This window comes from Hoplias malabaricus, chromosome 1 (genome assembly GCF_029633855.1).
Source record: "Hoplias malabaricus isolate fHopMal1 chromosome 1, fHopMal1.hap1, whole genome shotgun sequence".
Lineage (NCBI taxonomy): Eukaryota > Metazoa > Chordata > Actinopteri > Characiformes > Erythrinidae > Hoplias > Hoplias malabaricus.
Window position 1 is genome coordinate 37,905,189 of NC_089800.1, and position 17,301 is coordinate 37,922,489.

At 43.4% G+C, this 17,301-nt stretch overlaps 2 protein-coding genes across 2 annotated transcripts; both read right to left on the reverse strand.

Annotated features, from left to right (window-relative positions):
* Positions 1–285: 285 nt before the first annotated feature.
* On the reverse strand, positions 286–1,260 carry LOC136664176 (odorant receptor 131-2-like). The gene has a single exon (XM_066641303.1). The coding sequence runs from the start codon at positions 1,258–1,260 to the stop codon at positions 286–288; it is 975 nt and encodes a 324-aa protein (XP_066497400.1).
* Positions 1,261–7,124: 5,864 nt separating this feature from the next.
* LOC136664254 (odorant receptor 131-2-like) lies at positions 7,125–8,099 on the reverse strand. The gene has a single exon (XM_066641407.1). The coding sequence runs from the start codon at positions 8,097–8,099 to the stop codon at positions 7,125–7,127; it is 975 nt and encodes a 324-aa protein (XP_066497504.1).
* Positions 8,100–17,301: the final 9,202 nt, after the last annotated feature.

Consider the following 17,301-nt stretch of genomic DNA (forward strand, 5'->3'; position numbering starts at 1 on the left):
ATAATGTATCCTATATGCAACTTTATAATGTTTCTTAAGACAATGACCAAAACACATTCAGAAGCTCAGACAAATTAATAATATGAACACATTTACAGTCAAAAGATGCTGAGTGATTCATGTATTTAAAAGCGTTTGTTCTTTAAAAAAAAAAAAACACTGGGTAGCTAAAGTACATGCAGGAAAAAGAAGATTTGTACAAAAATATTATACAACAAGAAGAAACTCTCAGAAATTGAGGAATTTTTACTGTCATAAATTAGCAACAATTTATACACTGTAAACTTATGCTTTAACATCTGTCTTTTCAGATGATATTTTGTTTCGTTTACATCTGAGGAAATATAGCAATGCAGCACAAAATGTCTCATCTCTTAGACCATAGATAAGTGGACTAATAGCCCTGGCAATAACATTAAATGTAAGAAAGTTAAAACGGCGAAGTGACAAATATAACTGCATATCTAGCTCTATAACTAATGCTTCAATATAGGGACAAACAATCCCAAAAGTACACAGGATAAGCTGAAGCATATGTAGTGAAATGGTACGGAGACCTTTGCTTGCTGACCTCTTGTCAACAGAGGCTGTCCGTGCAGCAAGCACAATCATCAAATAGCAAAAGCACTCAGTGAGAAAAATTATTATAAAATCACCAATGTATAAAATACCCCTCATAAAACAATGCCATTTTTCTGGTGTCATTATTTCATAAATGCATATAATAGGCTGTACAAAATATTCTTCTGGAACTGTTTCAACAAGGATGAAAAGATCCATAACTGGCACTATGTAACTTATAATCCAAATGATAAGGATGGCAGTCATAGTTCTGCTCGGGGTGGAGATAGAACTATGTCTCAGTGGCATGCAGATGGCCACATAGCGCTCCACACACATCGCAGTGATAGTTAGAGGTGTGCATGTTGTGACAGCATCCATCAGCATACACAATGGAATACAGTATGCAGTAGGCAATAAAACATAAGTGTATGAGAGAATTACCACAATATCTGTCAATGTCAGAACAATCACATCAAGCAGTAAGGTGTGGGCAAACAACATGTATCTAGTTTCAGTCCTGAAAGCCTGTTTCTTGTAGAAGGTCCAAAGCATGAGGATGTTGATATAGACAAAAGGCCACACAATGATCTGTGTTATGACAAATGTAAAATCCCTCAAAAGGACAGAATTAAATACTTGCAAATGGTGAAGACTGCTGCTTTCATTCTGAATGCTGTTACATTCATCTGTGCACATATCTATAAGAAAATAAATAATTATGAACAGCCTTGCTTCTCACATAAAAAAGTGCAAATATTAAAAGACGTTTTGTTTTTTAAAATGTGACCCAACAAAGATCTATGCCATTTTATCAAATAAGTACTACAAGTAAATAAATGTGTCTTTATTGTTTAGAGCAGTTATAAAAACATGCATGCAGAGATACATGCATTACCTGCAGAATAATAAAGGAATTCATAAAGAGGAACTGTGTTATCATATGTATATATAGAGAGTGTCTGATGAGATTCATTTTAATATCCAGTTTGGTGACATCATGGACAAAAATCTTTTACTGTGCATGCGCTAAAGCTGGATGTTGGGGGGTGAGAAGGTTAACAGTTGTGCCTTAAGCGTTTAGTATTTCATAGTATTCACATAAGGTTTGGAAAAACTAAAAAGAATCAGGTATTTCAGAAACAGCACTAATCATAACACTTCCTTGTTCATTTGTTGTCTTTTGAATTTTGGAATATAAATGAAATCTTGATGAAAAAATATGATTGTCTAAAATCCCAAAATATACTTTATATACAATATATACTTTCATATTAATGAAACCTCCAAATATATCCAAGTAAACCATGATATGAATACTGCGGCTCACTCATACCAAGTTGTTGGCTTCTACAGTTGCCCTCTCCAAATATTCAGTTCAAACCTTTTTTTTTTTTTTTCAAAATTAAGGACTTGATACAACAAAAAAAAAGTGTAATACAATGCAGTGCCACTCTCCTTTTTATACACAAATCCCCAACCCACTCAACCCAGACATATCCAGACAGCTAATCCATTTACAATACAACAATTAACCAATACAAATACATATTTTCATACCATTACTCAGCATCCATCCAAAACACTAGCTTACACATCCACATCACACATAAACTCTAACACACATGGCAAGAGGGGATTATCTTCTCCAGCCATCTATGTGCTTTATGTCAATATTTCTACCCAGTGTTTGTGTATTGGACATCTTTGTTAAAAAAAAAGAAATGATAAAACGCATACAGATGCAACTACGGCTCTCCTGGTCCTTCCCTTCTATCCATCATCCCACTCCACATTTTACTTTCCTCCACCCCAGCTCCATCGGCTGGGATTGTAGCAACATTTTTGAAAAATGAAACGGCAAAGCAGTATTTGCATTTTCATTTTATTGTTTTCATTTCAGAGCCCGAAGGACTAGCGCCCCCTCCAGGGTGTGTTCCTTCCTTTCAGAGCCCCAGTGTCTGAGGAGTTTGGTGTGTTCTCCCCGTGTCCGCATGGGTTTCCTCCTGGTGCTCCGATTCCTCCCATAGTCCAAAAACACACACTGGTAGGTGGATTGGCACTTCAAGTGTCCGTAGGTGTGAGTGTGTGGGTGAATGTGTGAGTGTGTGTGTGTCACCCTGTGAAAGACTGGTGCCCCCTCCAGGGTGTGTTCCTGCCTTGCACCCAGTGATTCCGGGTAGGCTCTGAACCCACCATGACCCTGAACTGGATAAGCGGTTACAGGTAATGAATAATGAATGAATTTCGATTGCTCTAAGACTGCAAGGGAAGCTCAGCTTCCCCTAAAATGTCAAAAAATAAGTGGTCAAATATATACTGCTGTGTGTACATGTCATTGAATAAATATGCACTACAACGCACTCTACTTTTGTTCAGAATCAGCTTCTTATCACTGGTAAAGATGCGGCTTTCCTCTCAATCATTCCCGCAGCTTCACAGTGCTTTAAACCGCGTCCACAGAGTTCAATAGCGAAGCAGCGAAACGAGATGAGTCATTGGATAAATGCTGGGCTTTGTCCTGCCCATCGGACGCTCAGCGTCTCTGGGGGTCTATGGGGCAGTGAGCTTGCCTCGGCTGGCCCGGACGCTCAGCTTCTGCATAATGATTGGATGATCTGTCTGAGGCTGAATCCCTTTTTGATTGACAGCGAAATGAGCGAATCAGCGATCCTTTGGTGTAAAGATCCATGGGAGCAGTACATTTTCATTCTGTTCTGAGTTGAACTGGAGACTTTCTTAATCCTCTTAGCGGCATTTTCTTTGTTAAAAACGACTAGCGACATATCGAGCTTCTATTTCTGGTGGGGTTTTTTGTAGCTGCTTGTGTTTGGAGACTGACTTCTATCACTCTTTCTGACGTCTATCGCAGTTTCTGTCCAGCGGGTGCTGCTGAGCCCCTCAACCGTCACAAAGCACTCACAGGCAGACACACTTCACATGGGCCAAGGCCGTTTAAGCAGCCTAGCTCTGCTGGCCATTGAGAGGACACTAGTCAAGTCCTTGGAAAAGACGCCTTGTTGGTACGACAGGGTCACAGATCATTTTCTTGAAAAGGAACGGAGGGTAGAATTTATGTATAAATAAACACATATTATGATGTAGGCCGAAATTGAGCTTCCCCTCCTTGAAAGACCAGCATCTGCCACTGGTCCAGAGCCTACCCCGAATCATTGGGCGCAAGGCAGGAATACACCCTGGAGGGGGCGTCAGTCCTTCACAGAGCAACACACACATTCACACCTACGGACACTTTTGAATCAGCAATCCACCTACCAACGTGTGTTTTTGGACTGTGGGAGGAAACTGGAGCACCCGGAGTAAACCCATGCAGACACAGGGAGAACACACCACACTCCTCACAGACAGACAATCACCTGGAGGAAACCCACGCAGACACAGGAAGAACACACCACTCTCTTCACAGACAGTCACCCAGAGGAAGCCCACGCAGACACAGGGAGAACACACTACACTCCTCACAGACAGTCACCCAGAGGAAACCCACGCAGACACAGGGAGAACACACCACACTCCTCACAGACAGTCACCCAGAGGAAACCCACGCAGACACAGGGAGAACACACCACACTCCTCACAGATAGTCACCCAGAGTGTGATTTGAACCCACAACCTCCAGGTCCCTGAAGCTGTGTAACTGTAACACTACCTGCTGGGCCACTGTGCCGCCCCTACAAATGTTATTATTTAATTTAATTTTTAATTATGTCAGGATATTTGTGCATATTGGTTATGTGCCAGAGGAATATGTATGTTTTCTCTCTCTCTAGCTGTCTATACAGGTGTGCTGAGCTGTGAAACACTCCACTGTATTTGGAATTCGCCTGCTCTCCTCTCCACCAATCAACATTGCTGCTGTGTGCTTGGGACGGGCCTTGTCAAACAAATGGACCCATCTGTGAGGATGTGAAGTGTGGGGTGAGCATTTTATTTTCTGCGTGAGACTGATTAGTTGCTCTATTAAGTTAGCTGTGCTACTTATGTGGAGCTCACATTTTGTTGCTTTCCCTCTCTTGTTCTCTCTCTAGCTCTGAGTGTGGACAAGTTTAGTTTGGGCATGCCTATACACACCAACAGTAGCACTTTCTGTTAGAGACACCAGGTAAGAGGTGGGTGCCATCCTCTGTTTTTTTTTTTTTGTTGTTGTTTTTTGTTAGGATTAGTTTTCATTTGCCAGGTTAACCATTTTGTTCTTTTTATTTCCTTGGCACCATCCTCAGTCCACACTTGCATATTTGGATTTGTCACCCTGTCCTATTTATCCTCTCTGTTTATGTCAACAATTCTACAGTGTGTTTGTGTATTGCACATCTGTGTGAAAAAAATTAATAAAAACTAAAAATAGCATTACATCCAGACGCAACTACTGCTCTCCTGGTCTTTCCCTTCCATCCACCATCACACTTCACATGTTACTCCCCTCCACCCTTAGCTCCATTGGCTGGATAGCATCTTTTTTGGTAAAAATAATTGGCAAAGCTGTATTTGCATATTCATTTTATTGTTTTCATTTCAGAGTAAGGCCATTCTGAGCATGCACAAAACAGCACCCAAGAGCAACAGCAAGGGTGACCTCAGTTTCATGTGCAGACTTAAGATACAGGGGTTAGACAATGAAACTGAAACACCTGTCATTTTAGTGTGGGAGGTTTCATGGCTAAATTGGACCAGCCTGGTGGCCAATCTTCAGTAATTGCACATTGCACCAGTAAGACCATGTGCATCCAATGGTTCAAACATTGTATCCTGAAGGCAGTGCCGTGTATCAGGATGACAATGCACCAATACACACAGCAAGACTGGTTAAAGATTGGTTTGATGAACATGAAAGTTAAGTTGAACATCTCCCATGGCCTGCACAGTCACCTGATCTAAATGTTATTGAGCCACTTTGGGGTGTTTTGGAGGAGAGAGTCAGGAAACGTTTCCTCCACCAGCATCATGTAGTGACCTGGCCACTATCCTGCAAGAAGAATGGCTTAAAATCCTTCTGACCACTGTGCAGGACTTGCATATGTCATTCCCAAGACGAACTAATGCTGTATTGGCCGCAAAAGGAGGCCCTACACCATACTAATAAATTATTTTGATCTAAAACCAGGTGTTTCAGTTTCATTGTCTAACCCCTGTAAGTTTGAGCCTGTCTAGACTCACAAGCGTGACCAACACGAGCATCTGTCAAGTTATATTTGATAAACTGGAGATGGAGTGGTTAACCTAAAGTAAACTGTATTCTGGGTAAATTTGATAAATAAACTGTGAACTTATTTATTTATTTCGGCTAGTTTGTTAGCTAGATAGAAAAAGTGTTCTGTAAAAGTGTCCACTGTGAATATTGAAACACAAACATGCACACACATACACACACATAAACAAACACACACACATATATATAATGTGCAAAAGTTTTAGGCACATCAAAAAAATGTTGAAAAGTAATGATGACTTCAAAAAATGTCAACTACAAACTACAAAAATGTAATTAATCCTCTATTACTTGAAAGAAAAAGACAACAATGTGCAGTAAACATTATTTAACGAGAAGAAAGTCAGTATTATGTGACCATTTGCTTAGATGGTAGCTTTACTGAGCGTCTTGGAGAATCTGTTGCTTTTAAGAACTTGGATTGTCACACTTCTTTTTTCATGCAAAAACTCAGGAGACTTTATTATTCTGGGTTTTTTAATTGAACCTCTTTTTAATAAGCTGCTTTCTTTACAGACATACAATTTTTTTTGTAACAGTCTTATTATCATTATTGGTAAATTAAATCTAAAATGTTTTTGTACCTACTCAATCAATAATGCAGAACTCATAAAATAATTATCTATAACAGTATGTGTACTCAAAAAAATAGGGTACCTATAACTTTTGCACAGTACGGTTCACCATTTGGCTTCCAGGTAGGCTCTGGGTCAACAGTGATCCTGAACTGGATAAGCGGATACAGATAATGAATGAATGAATGAATGAATGAATGTATTAAGTATTCTACATATAATTTTATTTAAGTAATCTTTTGAATATAAATGTCATATGCTACTATGTCACTGCTGAAAATGATTTTACTTACGTTTTCCTTTGCTGGTGTGGACTGTGGAATCATACCTTAATGCAAATAACTTTATAACATTTGGCTTTATGACCTTAAAAATTGAAAGATTATTATATTACATTTAAGATTTTTAGATTGTTTATATATATATATATATATATATATATATATATATATATATATATATATATATATATATTTATTTTTATTTTTTTAATGTGGTGCACAAGCTATTAATTATCATACTGTACAAGCTAAATATTGCATAACACATGTAATGTATGCTATATGCAACTTTATGTTTCTTAAGACAATGACCAAAACATACATTCAGCAGCTCAGACAAATTAATAATATGAACACATTTACAGTCAAAAGTTGCTGAGTGATTCAGTGTACAAAAATATTATACAACAAGAAGAAACTCTTTCAGAAATTGAGGAATTTTTACTGTCATAAATTAGGAAAAATGTATACACTGTAAACTTATGCTTTAACATCTGTCTTTTCAGATGATATTTTGTTTCGTTTACATCTGAGGAAATAAGGCAATGCAGCACAAAATGTCTCATCTCTTAGGCCATAGATAAGTGGACTAATAGCTCTGGCAATAACATTAAATGTAAGAAAGTTAAAACGGCGAACTGACAAGTATAACTGTATATCTAGCTCTATAACTAATGCTTCAATATAGGGACAAACACTTCCAAAAGTACACAGGATAAGCTGAAGCATATGTAGTGAAATGGTACGGAGACCTTTGCTTGCTGACCTCTTGTCAACAGAGGCTGTCCGTGCAGCAAGCACAATCATCAAATAGCAAAAGCACTCAGTGAATAAAATAATTATAAAATCACCAATGTATAAAATACCCCTCATAAAACGATGCCATTTTTCTGGTGTCATTATTTCATAAATGCACATAGTAGGCTGTACAAAATATTCTTCTGGAACTGTTTCAACAAGGATGAAAAGATCCATAACTGGCACTATGTAACTTATAATCCAAATGATAAGGATGGCAGTCATAGTTCTGCTCGAGGTGGAGATAGAACTATGTCTCAGTGGCATGCAGATGGCCACATAGCGCTCCACACACATCGCAGTGATAGTTAGAGGTGTGCATGTTGTGACAGCCTCCATCAACATACACAATGGAATACAGTATGCAGTAGGCAATAAAACATAAGTGTATGAGAGAATTACCACAGTATCTGTCAATGTCAGAACAATCACATCAAGTAGTAAGGTGTGGGCAAACAACATGTATCTAGTTTCAGTCCTGAAAGCCTGTTTCTTGTAGAAGGTCCAAAGCATGAGGATGTTGATATAGACAAAAGGCCACACAATGATCTGTGTTATGACAAATGTAAAATCCCTCAAAGGGAGAGAATTAAATACTTGCAAATGGTGAAGGCTGCTGCTTTCATTCTGAATGCTGTTACATTCATCTGTGCACATATCTATGAGAAAATAAATAATTATGAACATCATTGCTTGTCACATAAAAAAGTGCAAATATTAAGAGAAGACTTTTTGTTTTTTTTAAACTGTGACCCAACAAAGATCTGTGCCATTTTATCAAATATGTACTACAAGTAAAATGTGTCTTTATTGTGTAGAGCAGTTATAAAAACGTACATGCCGAGATACATGCATTACCTGCAGAATAAAAAGGAGTTCATAAAGAGGAACTGTGTTATCATATGTATATATAGAGAGTGTCTGATGAGATTCATTTTAATATCCAGTTGGTGACATCATGGACAAAAATCTTTTACTGTGCATGCGCTAAAGCTGGATGTTGGGAGGTGAGAGGGTTAACAGTTGTGCCTTAAGCATTTAGTAGTTCATAGTATTCACATAAGGTTTGGAAAAGCTAAAATGAATCAGGTATTTCAGAAACAGCACTAATCATAACACTTTCATGTTCATTTGTTGTCTTTTGAACTTTGGAATATAAATGAAGCCTTGATGAAAAAATATGATTGTCTAAGATCCCAAAATATACTTCATACATTCATTCATTCATTCATTACCTGTAACTGCATATCCAGTTCAGGGTCGAAGTGGGTACCAGGAATCATTGGGCGCAAGCCAGGAATAAACCCTGGAGGGGGCGCCAGTCCTTCACAGGGCAACACAGACACACAGATACACATTCACTCACACACATGGACACTTTTGAGTTGCCAATCCATCTACCAACGTATGTTTTTGGACTGTGGGAGGAAACTGGAGCACCTGGAGGAAATCCACGCGGACAAGGGGAGAACACACCAACTCTTCACAGACAGTCACCCAGAGCGGGAATCGAACCCACAACCTCCAGGTCCCTGGAGCTGTGTGACTGCTGTGCCACCTACCTGCTGTACCACCCAAAATATATTTTATATACAATATATACTTTCATATCAATGAAACCTCCAAATATATCCAAGTAAACCATGATATGAATACCGAGGCTCCCTCATACCAAGTTGTTGGCTTCTACCGTTGCCCTCTCCAAATATTCAGCTCAGATTTTTAAATTTTTTTTCCCCAAAATTATGGGCTTAATACAATAAAAAAGTGTAATACAATACAGTGCCACCCTCCTTTTTATACACAAATCCCCAAACCCACTCACCCCAAATATATCCAGACAGCTAATCCATTTACAATACAAAAATTAACCAATACAAATACATATTTTCATACCATAACTCAGCATCCATCCAAACCACTAGTTTTCACATCCACAAATAAACTCTAAATACTCACAGCAGACATTAAACTTTTAAAACCGTTCAACAGCAATTGGCAGGAAATAATAACTTTAAATAACTTGGTCCTTGTCACGCCTTCGTCCTGTCAGTCTGTTGTCCCCGCCATGTGCTTTATTTGCACATGGCTCTGTTTTGTTTATGTCCTTGTCTCCGCCTCCTCGTCCGTGTCATCAGTTAACCCGTCCTTCTCGTTAGCTGTCTCAGGTGCGTCTCGTTTGTGTGAGTATTTAAGCCCTCTTGTGTCACGTCCTGTGGGTCGTACATTTCTCATTTCTCATGTCTAGTCGGTCGTGTTTTCGAGTCTGTCCGTTAGTCTCCAGTTTCTCCGTGTTTGTTTTCTTAGTCGTTGTTTCGTGTCGTAGTTTCTTTTCCTCTCTCGTTCCTTCGTTTACTCTTTAGTCTGTCAGTCCGGTTTACCCTGTTTAGTTTCCCTTGTTTAATTTAGCCTGCCTTGTTTCCCTGTATGTTTTCGTGCTTTGTTTGGTTACCTCCCTTTATTAAAGAACTGTGTTTTAGCGAGTGCGTCCGCCCTCCTTCTATCCGCCCCTCGTTCCTGACAGAATGTACGAACACCAGGACGCAGCTAGCACAGAAAATACGTTTAATAGGGCTGTGGAATGGAGTAGCCGGCTCCGACAGATACATGCCACAGTGGCTCAGCGCCTTCGGGAGGAGTCGATTCATGAGTCGAGTGATTGCTCCAGCGCGAGTCGTAGGAGTCGGCGAAAGAACCGTGCTGGAGTTCCCCCCTCGCTGGAGGATTACCCCCTCAGGTCCGGGGAAATTTTTGGGGGGGCGTTAAGGGTAGGGGCTGTTAGCCTCACCTCCGTACCTCTGAGGTCTGAGGCTAACAGGGGCGCACCTCGAGGTGATCTAATGGGTGCGCCTGTGAAACCCCCTAAACCCTTTACAGCTCCAGCGCGAGCCCGGCGAGCAGCACAAACCCCTGTCCTCGAGAGCGCGGCGCGCGCCTCTCCTGTCTTCAGGGACGACGTCGCTGCAGGTTCCCCTGCCTCCGTGGACGACGTCGCTGCAGGTTCCCCTGCCCCCGTGGACGACGTCGCTGCAGGTTCCCCTGCCTCCGTGGACGACGTCGCTGCAGGTTCCCCTGCCTCCGTGGACGTCGTCGCTGCAGGTTCCCCTGCCTCCGTGGACGTCGTCGCTGCAGGTTCCCCTGCCTCCGTGGACGTCGTCGCTGCAGGTTCCCCTGCCTCCGTGGACGTCGTCGCTGCAGGTTCCCCTGCCTCCGTGGACGTCGTCGCTGCAGGTTCCCCTGCCTCCGTGGACGTCGTCGCTGCAGGTTCCCCTGCCTCCGTGGACGACGTCGCTGCAGGTTCCCCTGCCCCCGTGGATGACGTCGCAGGTTCCCCTGCCCCCGTGGACGTTGCTGCGGGGCTTCCAGTGTCCGTGATGGCGGCACCCGCCGCTCCTGTCCCCGTGATGGCGGCACCCGCCGCTCCTGTCCCCGTGACTATGGCGGCACCCGCCGCTCCTGTCCCCGTGACTATGGCGGCACCCGCCGCTCCAGTCCCCGTGACTATGGCGGCACCCGCCGCTCCAGTCCCCGTGACTATGGCGGCACCCGCCGCTCCAGTCCCCGTGACTATGGCGGCACCCGCCGCTCCAGTCCCCGTGACTATGGCGGCACCCGCCGCTCCAGTCCCCGTGACTATGGCGGCACCCGCCGCTCCAGTCCCCGTGACTATGGCGGCACCCGCCGCTCCAGTCCCCGTGACTATGGCGGCACCCGCCGCTCCTGTCCCCGTGACTATGGCGGCACCCGCCGCTCCAGTCCCCGTGACTATGGCGGCACCCGCCGCTCCTGTCCCCGTGACTGTGGCTACGGCCTCTCCTGTCCCCGTGACTGTGGCTACGGCCTCTCCTGTCCCCGTGACTGTGGCTACGGCCGCTCCTGTCCATGTCCGTAGGACGGCCCGAAGGACTTCAGGGCCGATCCCCAGAACTGTGCCCAGGCTGGTTCCTCAGACTGCCACACAGACATTAGCCAGTCCTGGGCACCGCCCTGTTATTTTGGTTCCCTTGTCTGTCCCTGTCATGGTTCCCGTCTCTGTCCTTGTCCCAGTACCCGTGTCAGCCTTTGTCTCTGTCCCTGTACCTGTTACTGTATTCATGTCTGTCCCCGTAAACGTCTTGGTCCCTGTTCCCCTACCAAGTCCAGTCCAGTCCCCTGTCAGCCCTGTCCAGTCTATGTTTCAACCCCCTATCTTGTCTCATGTTCAGTCCCGTTAGTCACGTCCAGTCTCCGTATCCGTCCAGCGTTCAGTCCCCTGTCTTCTCTCCAATCCAATCTCCGTTTCAACCCCCTGTCTTGTCTCAAGTCCCGTCTCCTGTGAGTCCTGTCCAGTCCCCTGTCAGCCCTGTCCAGTCTGTTTCAACCCCCGGTTCAGTCCTCTGTTAGTCATGTCCAGTCTTCGTATCCGTCCAATGTCCAGTCACCCGTCTTGTCTCTGTTTCAACCCTCTGTCTTGTCTCCTATCCAGTCCCCTGTCAGTCCTGTCCAGTCCCTGTTTCAACCCTCTGTCTTGTCTCACGTCCAGTTCCCGTATCCGTCTCACGTCCAGTTCCCGTATCCGTCCAATGTCCAGTCTCCAGTCCCGTCTCCGTTCCAGTCTAGTGTCATGTCACCTGTCCTGTCTTCTGTCCAGTCACGTACCCCTGTCCAGTCTAACGTTCCTATCCTGTCCAGTGTCTTGTCACCAGTCTCTGCTCCCGTCCAGTCCCAGCACCAAGTTCTGTCACCTGTCCCGTCTTCTGTCCAGTCCCTGTTTCCATCCAGTGTCATGTCCAATGTCAAAAACCCTGTCAAGTCCCATGTGTCCACTCCTGTCCTGTCCAGTCCGTTCTCGTCTCTTGCTGCCCCCCTTTGTCAGTCTCCTGTCATGTCCCATGTCCCGTCTCGTATATTCGGTCCTGTCGTGTCCCCAGCTCCTGTGTCTGTTCCCGTCCTGTCCTGAGTCCTGTCACCCGTTGGTTTGTTGTCCTGTCTTGTTTTCCGTGCCCTCTCCAGTGCCAGCTCCTGGGGGGTTTAGGAGTACGCGCCCGGGAGTTGCGCGTTCTTGGGGGGGGCATCTGTCACGCCTTCGTCCTGTCAGTCTGTTGTCCCCGCCATGTGCTTTATTTGCACATGGCTCTGTTTTGTTTATGTCCTTGTCTCCGCCTCCTCGTCCGTGTCATCTGTTAACCCGTCCTTCTCGTTAGCTGTCTCAGGTGCGTCTCGTTTGTGTGAGTATTTAAGCCCTCTTGTGTCACGTCCTGTGGGTCGTACATTTCTCATTTCTCATGTCTAGTCGGTCGTGTTTTCGAGTCTGTCCGTTAGTCTCCAGTTTCTCCGTGTTTGTTTTCTTAGTCGTTGTTTCGTGTCGTAGTTTCTTTTCCTCTCTCGTTCCTTCGTTTACTCTTTAGTCTGTCAGTCCGGTTTACCGTTTAGTTTCCCTTGTTTAATTTAGCCTGCCTTGTTTCCCTGTATGTTTTCGTGCTTTGTTTGGTTACCTCCCTTTATTAAAGAACTGTGTTTTAGCGAGTGCGTCCGCCCTCCTTCTATCCGCCCCTCGGTCCTGACAGTCCTCAAGCTGAGGTCATAACCAAAAGAAAAAAAAAACTAGAGTAGCTGGAATAAAGGATCACCCCATAACAGGGATTAAACAGACCTCTTAGACAGATCTCTCCCCAGGTTAGGTTCCCACTATTGAATTTTAATTCAATTTTAAATTTTCAAAAGATATCAATAAAAATGTACAGTAGAGGTAGATCTTTGATCACTGAAAGGCACAGAGTGTTCCCTAAATGTACATTTTATTCCCTTCTCTAGAAGGAGAGGTGAATATTTGTAAGTTTTCATTATAGAATAAATTTATTGTTGTCAAATATAAAACATAATGTACATCCTGGAGATGAAATGGGGCATATAAAATCATTCACTCATTCATTATCTGTAATCATTTGTCCAGTTCAGGGTCGTGGTGGGTCTGGAGCCTACCCGGAATCACAGGGCACAAAGCAGGAACTCACCCCGGAGGGGGTGCCAGTCCCCCATAGGGCAACACACATTCACTCACACCCACAACGTTTGTTTTTGGACTGTGCTAGGAAACTGGAGCACCCAGAGGAAACCTAAGCGGATATGGGGAGAATGCACCAAACTCCTCACAGACAGTCACCCGGAGGGGGATTCAAACCCACAACCTCCAGGTCCCTGGAGCTGTGGTGACTGCGACATTACCTGCTGGGTTGCTGTGCCACCCCGTATAAAATCAACACAATTTTAACATCTATATCAGAATAAGGTACAGTTAAGTTCCAAATTTAAAGGTACAAATATATACCTTTCAGGGTACCACCAGAGAGACACCAAAATGTACCATCACAGTGACAAATTGTCTGACAGTGTACACAGCTGAAATAAGTCCTTTACTTTCAAAAGTAAGAGTGAGATTTTCTCATTCTATAACAGGTAGAGGATCTGGAAAGGAAGGACAGCTTTTTTGGCAAAATGACAAATCTCTAAATACTTACAGAAATAATAATACAGGAGGTCATTTTCTTCAATGTACAAGTCCATATTACCCTTAAGACCATTCAAAGCCCAGTGTTTAAAATTTGAGTTGGATATAGAGGCAACTTTATATCTAGGCCCCAACACTGAAGTCAAGGTAAACTTATCAAGAAGATAAAATTGATTAAACATAAAAAGAGTTTTAAGGTGGCGAACACAAAGATTAGATGTAAATTGAGATGGTTTCAAATGCAAGGGGGAATAAATCAGGTACATACTGGTCAGAGAGGCCTGGTCTGATGAATCAAGTTCTGTTTTCATGCCTCCTGACCACCAGAGACTACCGCCTTTTAATATTTCCCCCGCGTGTAGCACACATCAATGAAATGAAAAAATGAATGGAATGAAATTAAATCACAAATGAAATGAAATAAAAAGTCTTTATATCAACAAAACCATTTTTGGGTTGGTTCAGCCCAAGTTCATTTTCTTTTCTGCCTGACACTCATGATTTCCTGTGGTTTTTTTGTGTTAGCTGTAGAGCCTATTGGTGGTGACACAAATTGTTCAGTCTGCTTGGTGTGTTTTCTTCCCACACAAGACCAGTTTTTTCACAGTTTATTCTAAGTTTTAGATAAGCAGATGCCCTCACTTGGGCTTGCTTCTTTCAGAATATCTTAACGTATTCAACTTCAGTTATGAATTTGCTTTGGATAACCTGTGAATATGTATGGAGCACATTAGGCGTTCATTCTCAGCTGACTTCATTGACAGTACATATAAACTAAGGCTAACCTGAAATATTGAGCTGGCTGTGTGCAGGCTATGTGACTTTAGTCCAAGTTAAGCTTATTATAAATTAAGCTTATTATATCTTATTCCTGCCCCGTGGTTGATGGTTCCTCAGGAGTACTCATTCTCCAGGTCTAATGAGAGCCCCATGACATCTCCGATCATACACCCTTTTTCGTCTTCGAGCTGTCTGTTGCGCTGTTGCTCAGGCTATATCCACAGCTACCTTCAAACGCTCATGATTGCTGCGAACCCAGTCATCAAGATTAAGGGTATAACTGAGTTCAAGGTCCTTGCCCCTGAGAATGTCTCTAGGTCGTCAAGCATCTCTCCCAAAAAGCAAGTAGAATGGAGCATAGCCAGTGAAGGAATGAACATGGCTGTTGTATGCCATGACCAGCTTAGGTAGGCATTCCTTCCACTTTCACTTTTTCTCAGCTGCCAGAGACCGCAGCATCTCATGCATTGTGCGATTAAACCACTCGCACTGAGTGTTGCCTTGTGGATGATATGGGCTCGTCCTACTCTTAGCAATGCCATAGCTCTTGCATAACTCTTTAATTACACTCAGTTCAAAATTCCTTCCCTGATCAGCATGAAGCTGGAAAACCATAGTACACAAACCAGTGTTTGACAAGTGCTGTAGTCTGTGCCATTTGGTCTTTGGGTGAACCACAATAGTAACCTAGTGAACATATTGGTAAGGACTAGAACATTCTCATACCCCCCAGCAGATGATTCCAATAATGTATAGTCCATTACCAGAACCTCTAGTGGAGTAGTGATGTTATTGCAGGTCATAGAACTTGCGTCCTAGGGTATACATCCCTTGCCAAAGCACATCGCTTACACTGTTGCACCCAGCATTGCACTTCTTTTGCCATAGTAGGCCAATAACAACTCCTCCTCAATAAGTTCAGCATACTATTTTCACAAAAATGTCCACCATGATCTTGCTGTGTCTCAAAGACCTGCCTTTGCAAGGAGTTTGGCATGATTAGCTGACACACCTCTTCACCATCTTGAGGATCCCTTACGCATGTGAACAAGACCCCATGTTGTAACTTCAGATGCTCCCACTGTCCAATCATTTTCAGCTGAGCCATGCTCATTTCACGTAAATGCTGCCTACACGGTTTGTGGCCCACTCTCACTGCAGCTGCCACAGGCCCACCATCCAGGTCCTGCATCTGAAGCTTCTGAAGCTCCTCCCAACTGTGCCCACATATGGTGCTTTTTACAATTGACTGGGCAGCCATTCGCACTTCAGGTTTTCTTTCCACAGCTTTATTTCTCTGTGACCGTCCACTTAAGGGCTAGTAGCTTCAGCTTAAATGCACTATAATTCTTACCATTCTTCTCAGATCCCCGCAAGCCTCGACTGGCAAAAGATATTACTCGCTCAACCCCTCCTTGCCATTGACTTAACACTGTTCCCTGTCCTTCGTGACTACCATCTGTGGTCACAACAAAAGGGAACTTAAAATCCAGATAAGAAAGCATTGGAGGAGCCATTAAGCATTCCCTCAACTTATCAAAAGCTGCCTGGCATTCCACGCTCCACCTGAAAAGCTTTGATTGAGTTCTAGTGTCACCCTAGGGGTTTTGCCAACTGTGCAAAATGATACACAAACCTGTGGTAATAAGACATAAATCCCACAGTTTGCCTAACGTCTTTTATGGTGCATGGTATTGGCCAACTTTTCAGCACTTTCATCTTCTCAGCATCTACTTGTACCCCCTCAGCAGACACAATATGCCCTAGGAACTTGACCTCCATCTTGAGCTGAAAACATTTCTTGGGTTTCAGCTTAAGGCCATGTTCTCGGAGACGCCTAAATGCCAGATCCAACTTCCAACTTTCAAAGTCTTTGGAGAATACAAGAACATCATCCAAATAGACCAGCAAAGTATCAGATGTCAGATCACCAAGGACTACTTCCATTAAGCGCTGAAATGTGACTGGCGCATTGCATAGCCCAAAAGGCATAAGGGTCCATTGGTATAGATCAAAAGGTGTGGTGACAGCTGTCAACTTTCTATAGTCACAGCAGAATCGCACTGATCCATCCTTTTTTATAATCATCATGGCAGGTGATGCCCAAGGACTGCAATTTTCTTTAGCACCCCTTGAGCAACATGCTGTTCTTGAACTTGCTCTTGAAAAACCTGCGGAGGAACCCTCCGATAATGTTGTTCAATGGGATGCGCGTCATTAGTGGAGACTTGATGGGCCACTGTGGTGGTGTAGCCATAATCACTGTCGTTTTGTGAAAAAACAGCACAATGTTTTTCCGTAACTGATTTAATCTTTGGATCTGCATGGGTATGAGACCCTGAAGATTAGCTTGTACTGGAATAGACAATGGGCTAATGTGCTTTATTTCAGTCAAAATGTTCTCATTCAGAGTTTTCACATGCAGTTCTCCAGTAGCCCCTTCAAAAGCCACCAGCACCTTCATTGGCCTACTCAGCTCTGCAATCCTTGCCTGGGGGAAAGATCAACCGGCTCTTTGCCTGAGTTAAGTATCCTCACAGGTACTTTCTCCTTCACTGTATGTGTCAGAACACTGACAACCAACAGCCCACT

Coding starts and splice junctions, on each gene's coding strand:
- LOC136664254 (XM_066641407.1), bottom strand. CDS start 8,099: ATGTGCACAGATGAATGTAACAGCATTCAGAATGAAAGCAGCAGCCTT.
- LOC136664176 (XM_066641303.1), bottom strand. CDS start 1,260: ATGTGCACAGATGAATGTAACAGCATTCAGAATGAAAGCAGCAGTCTT.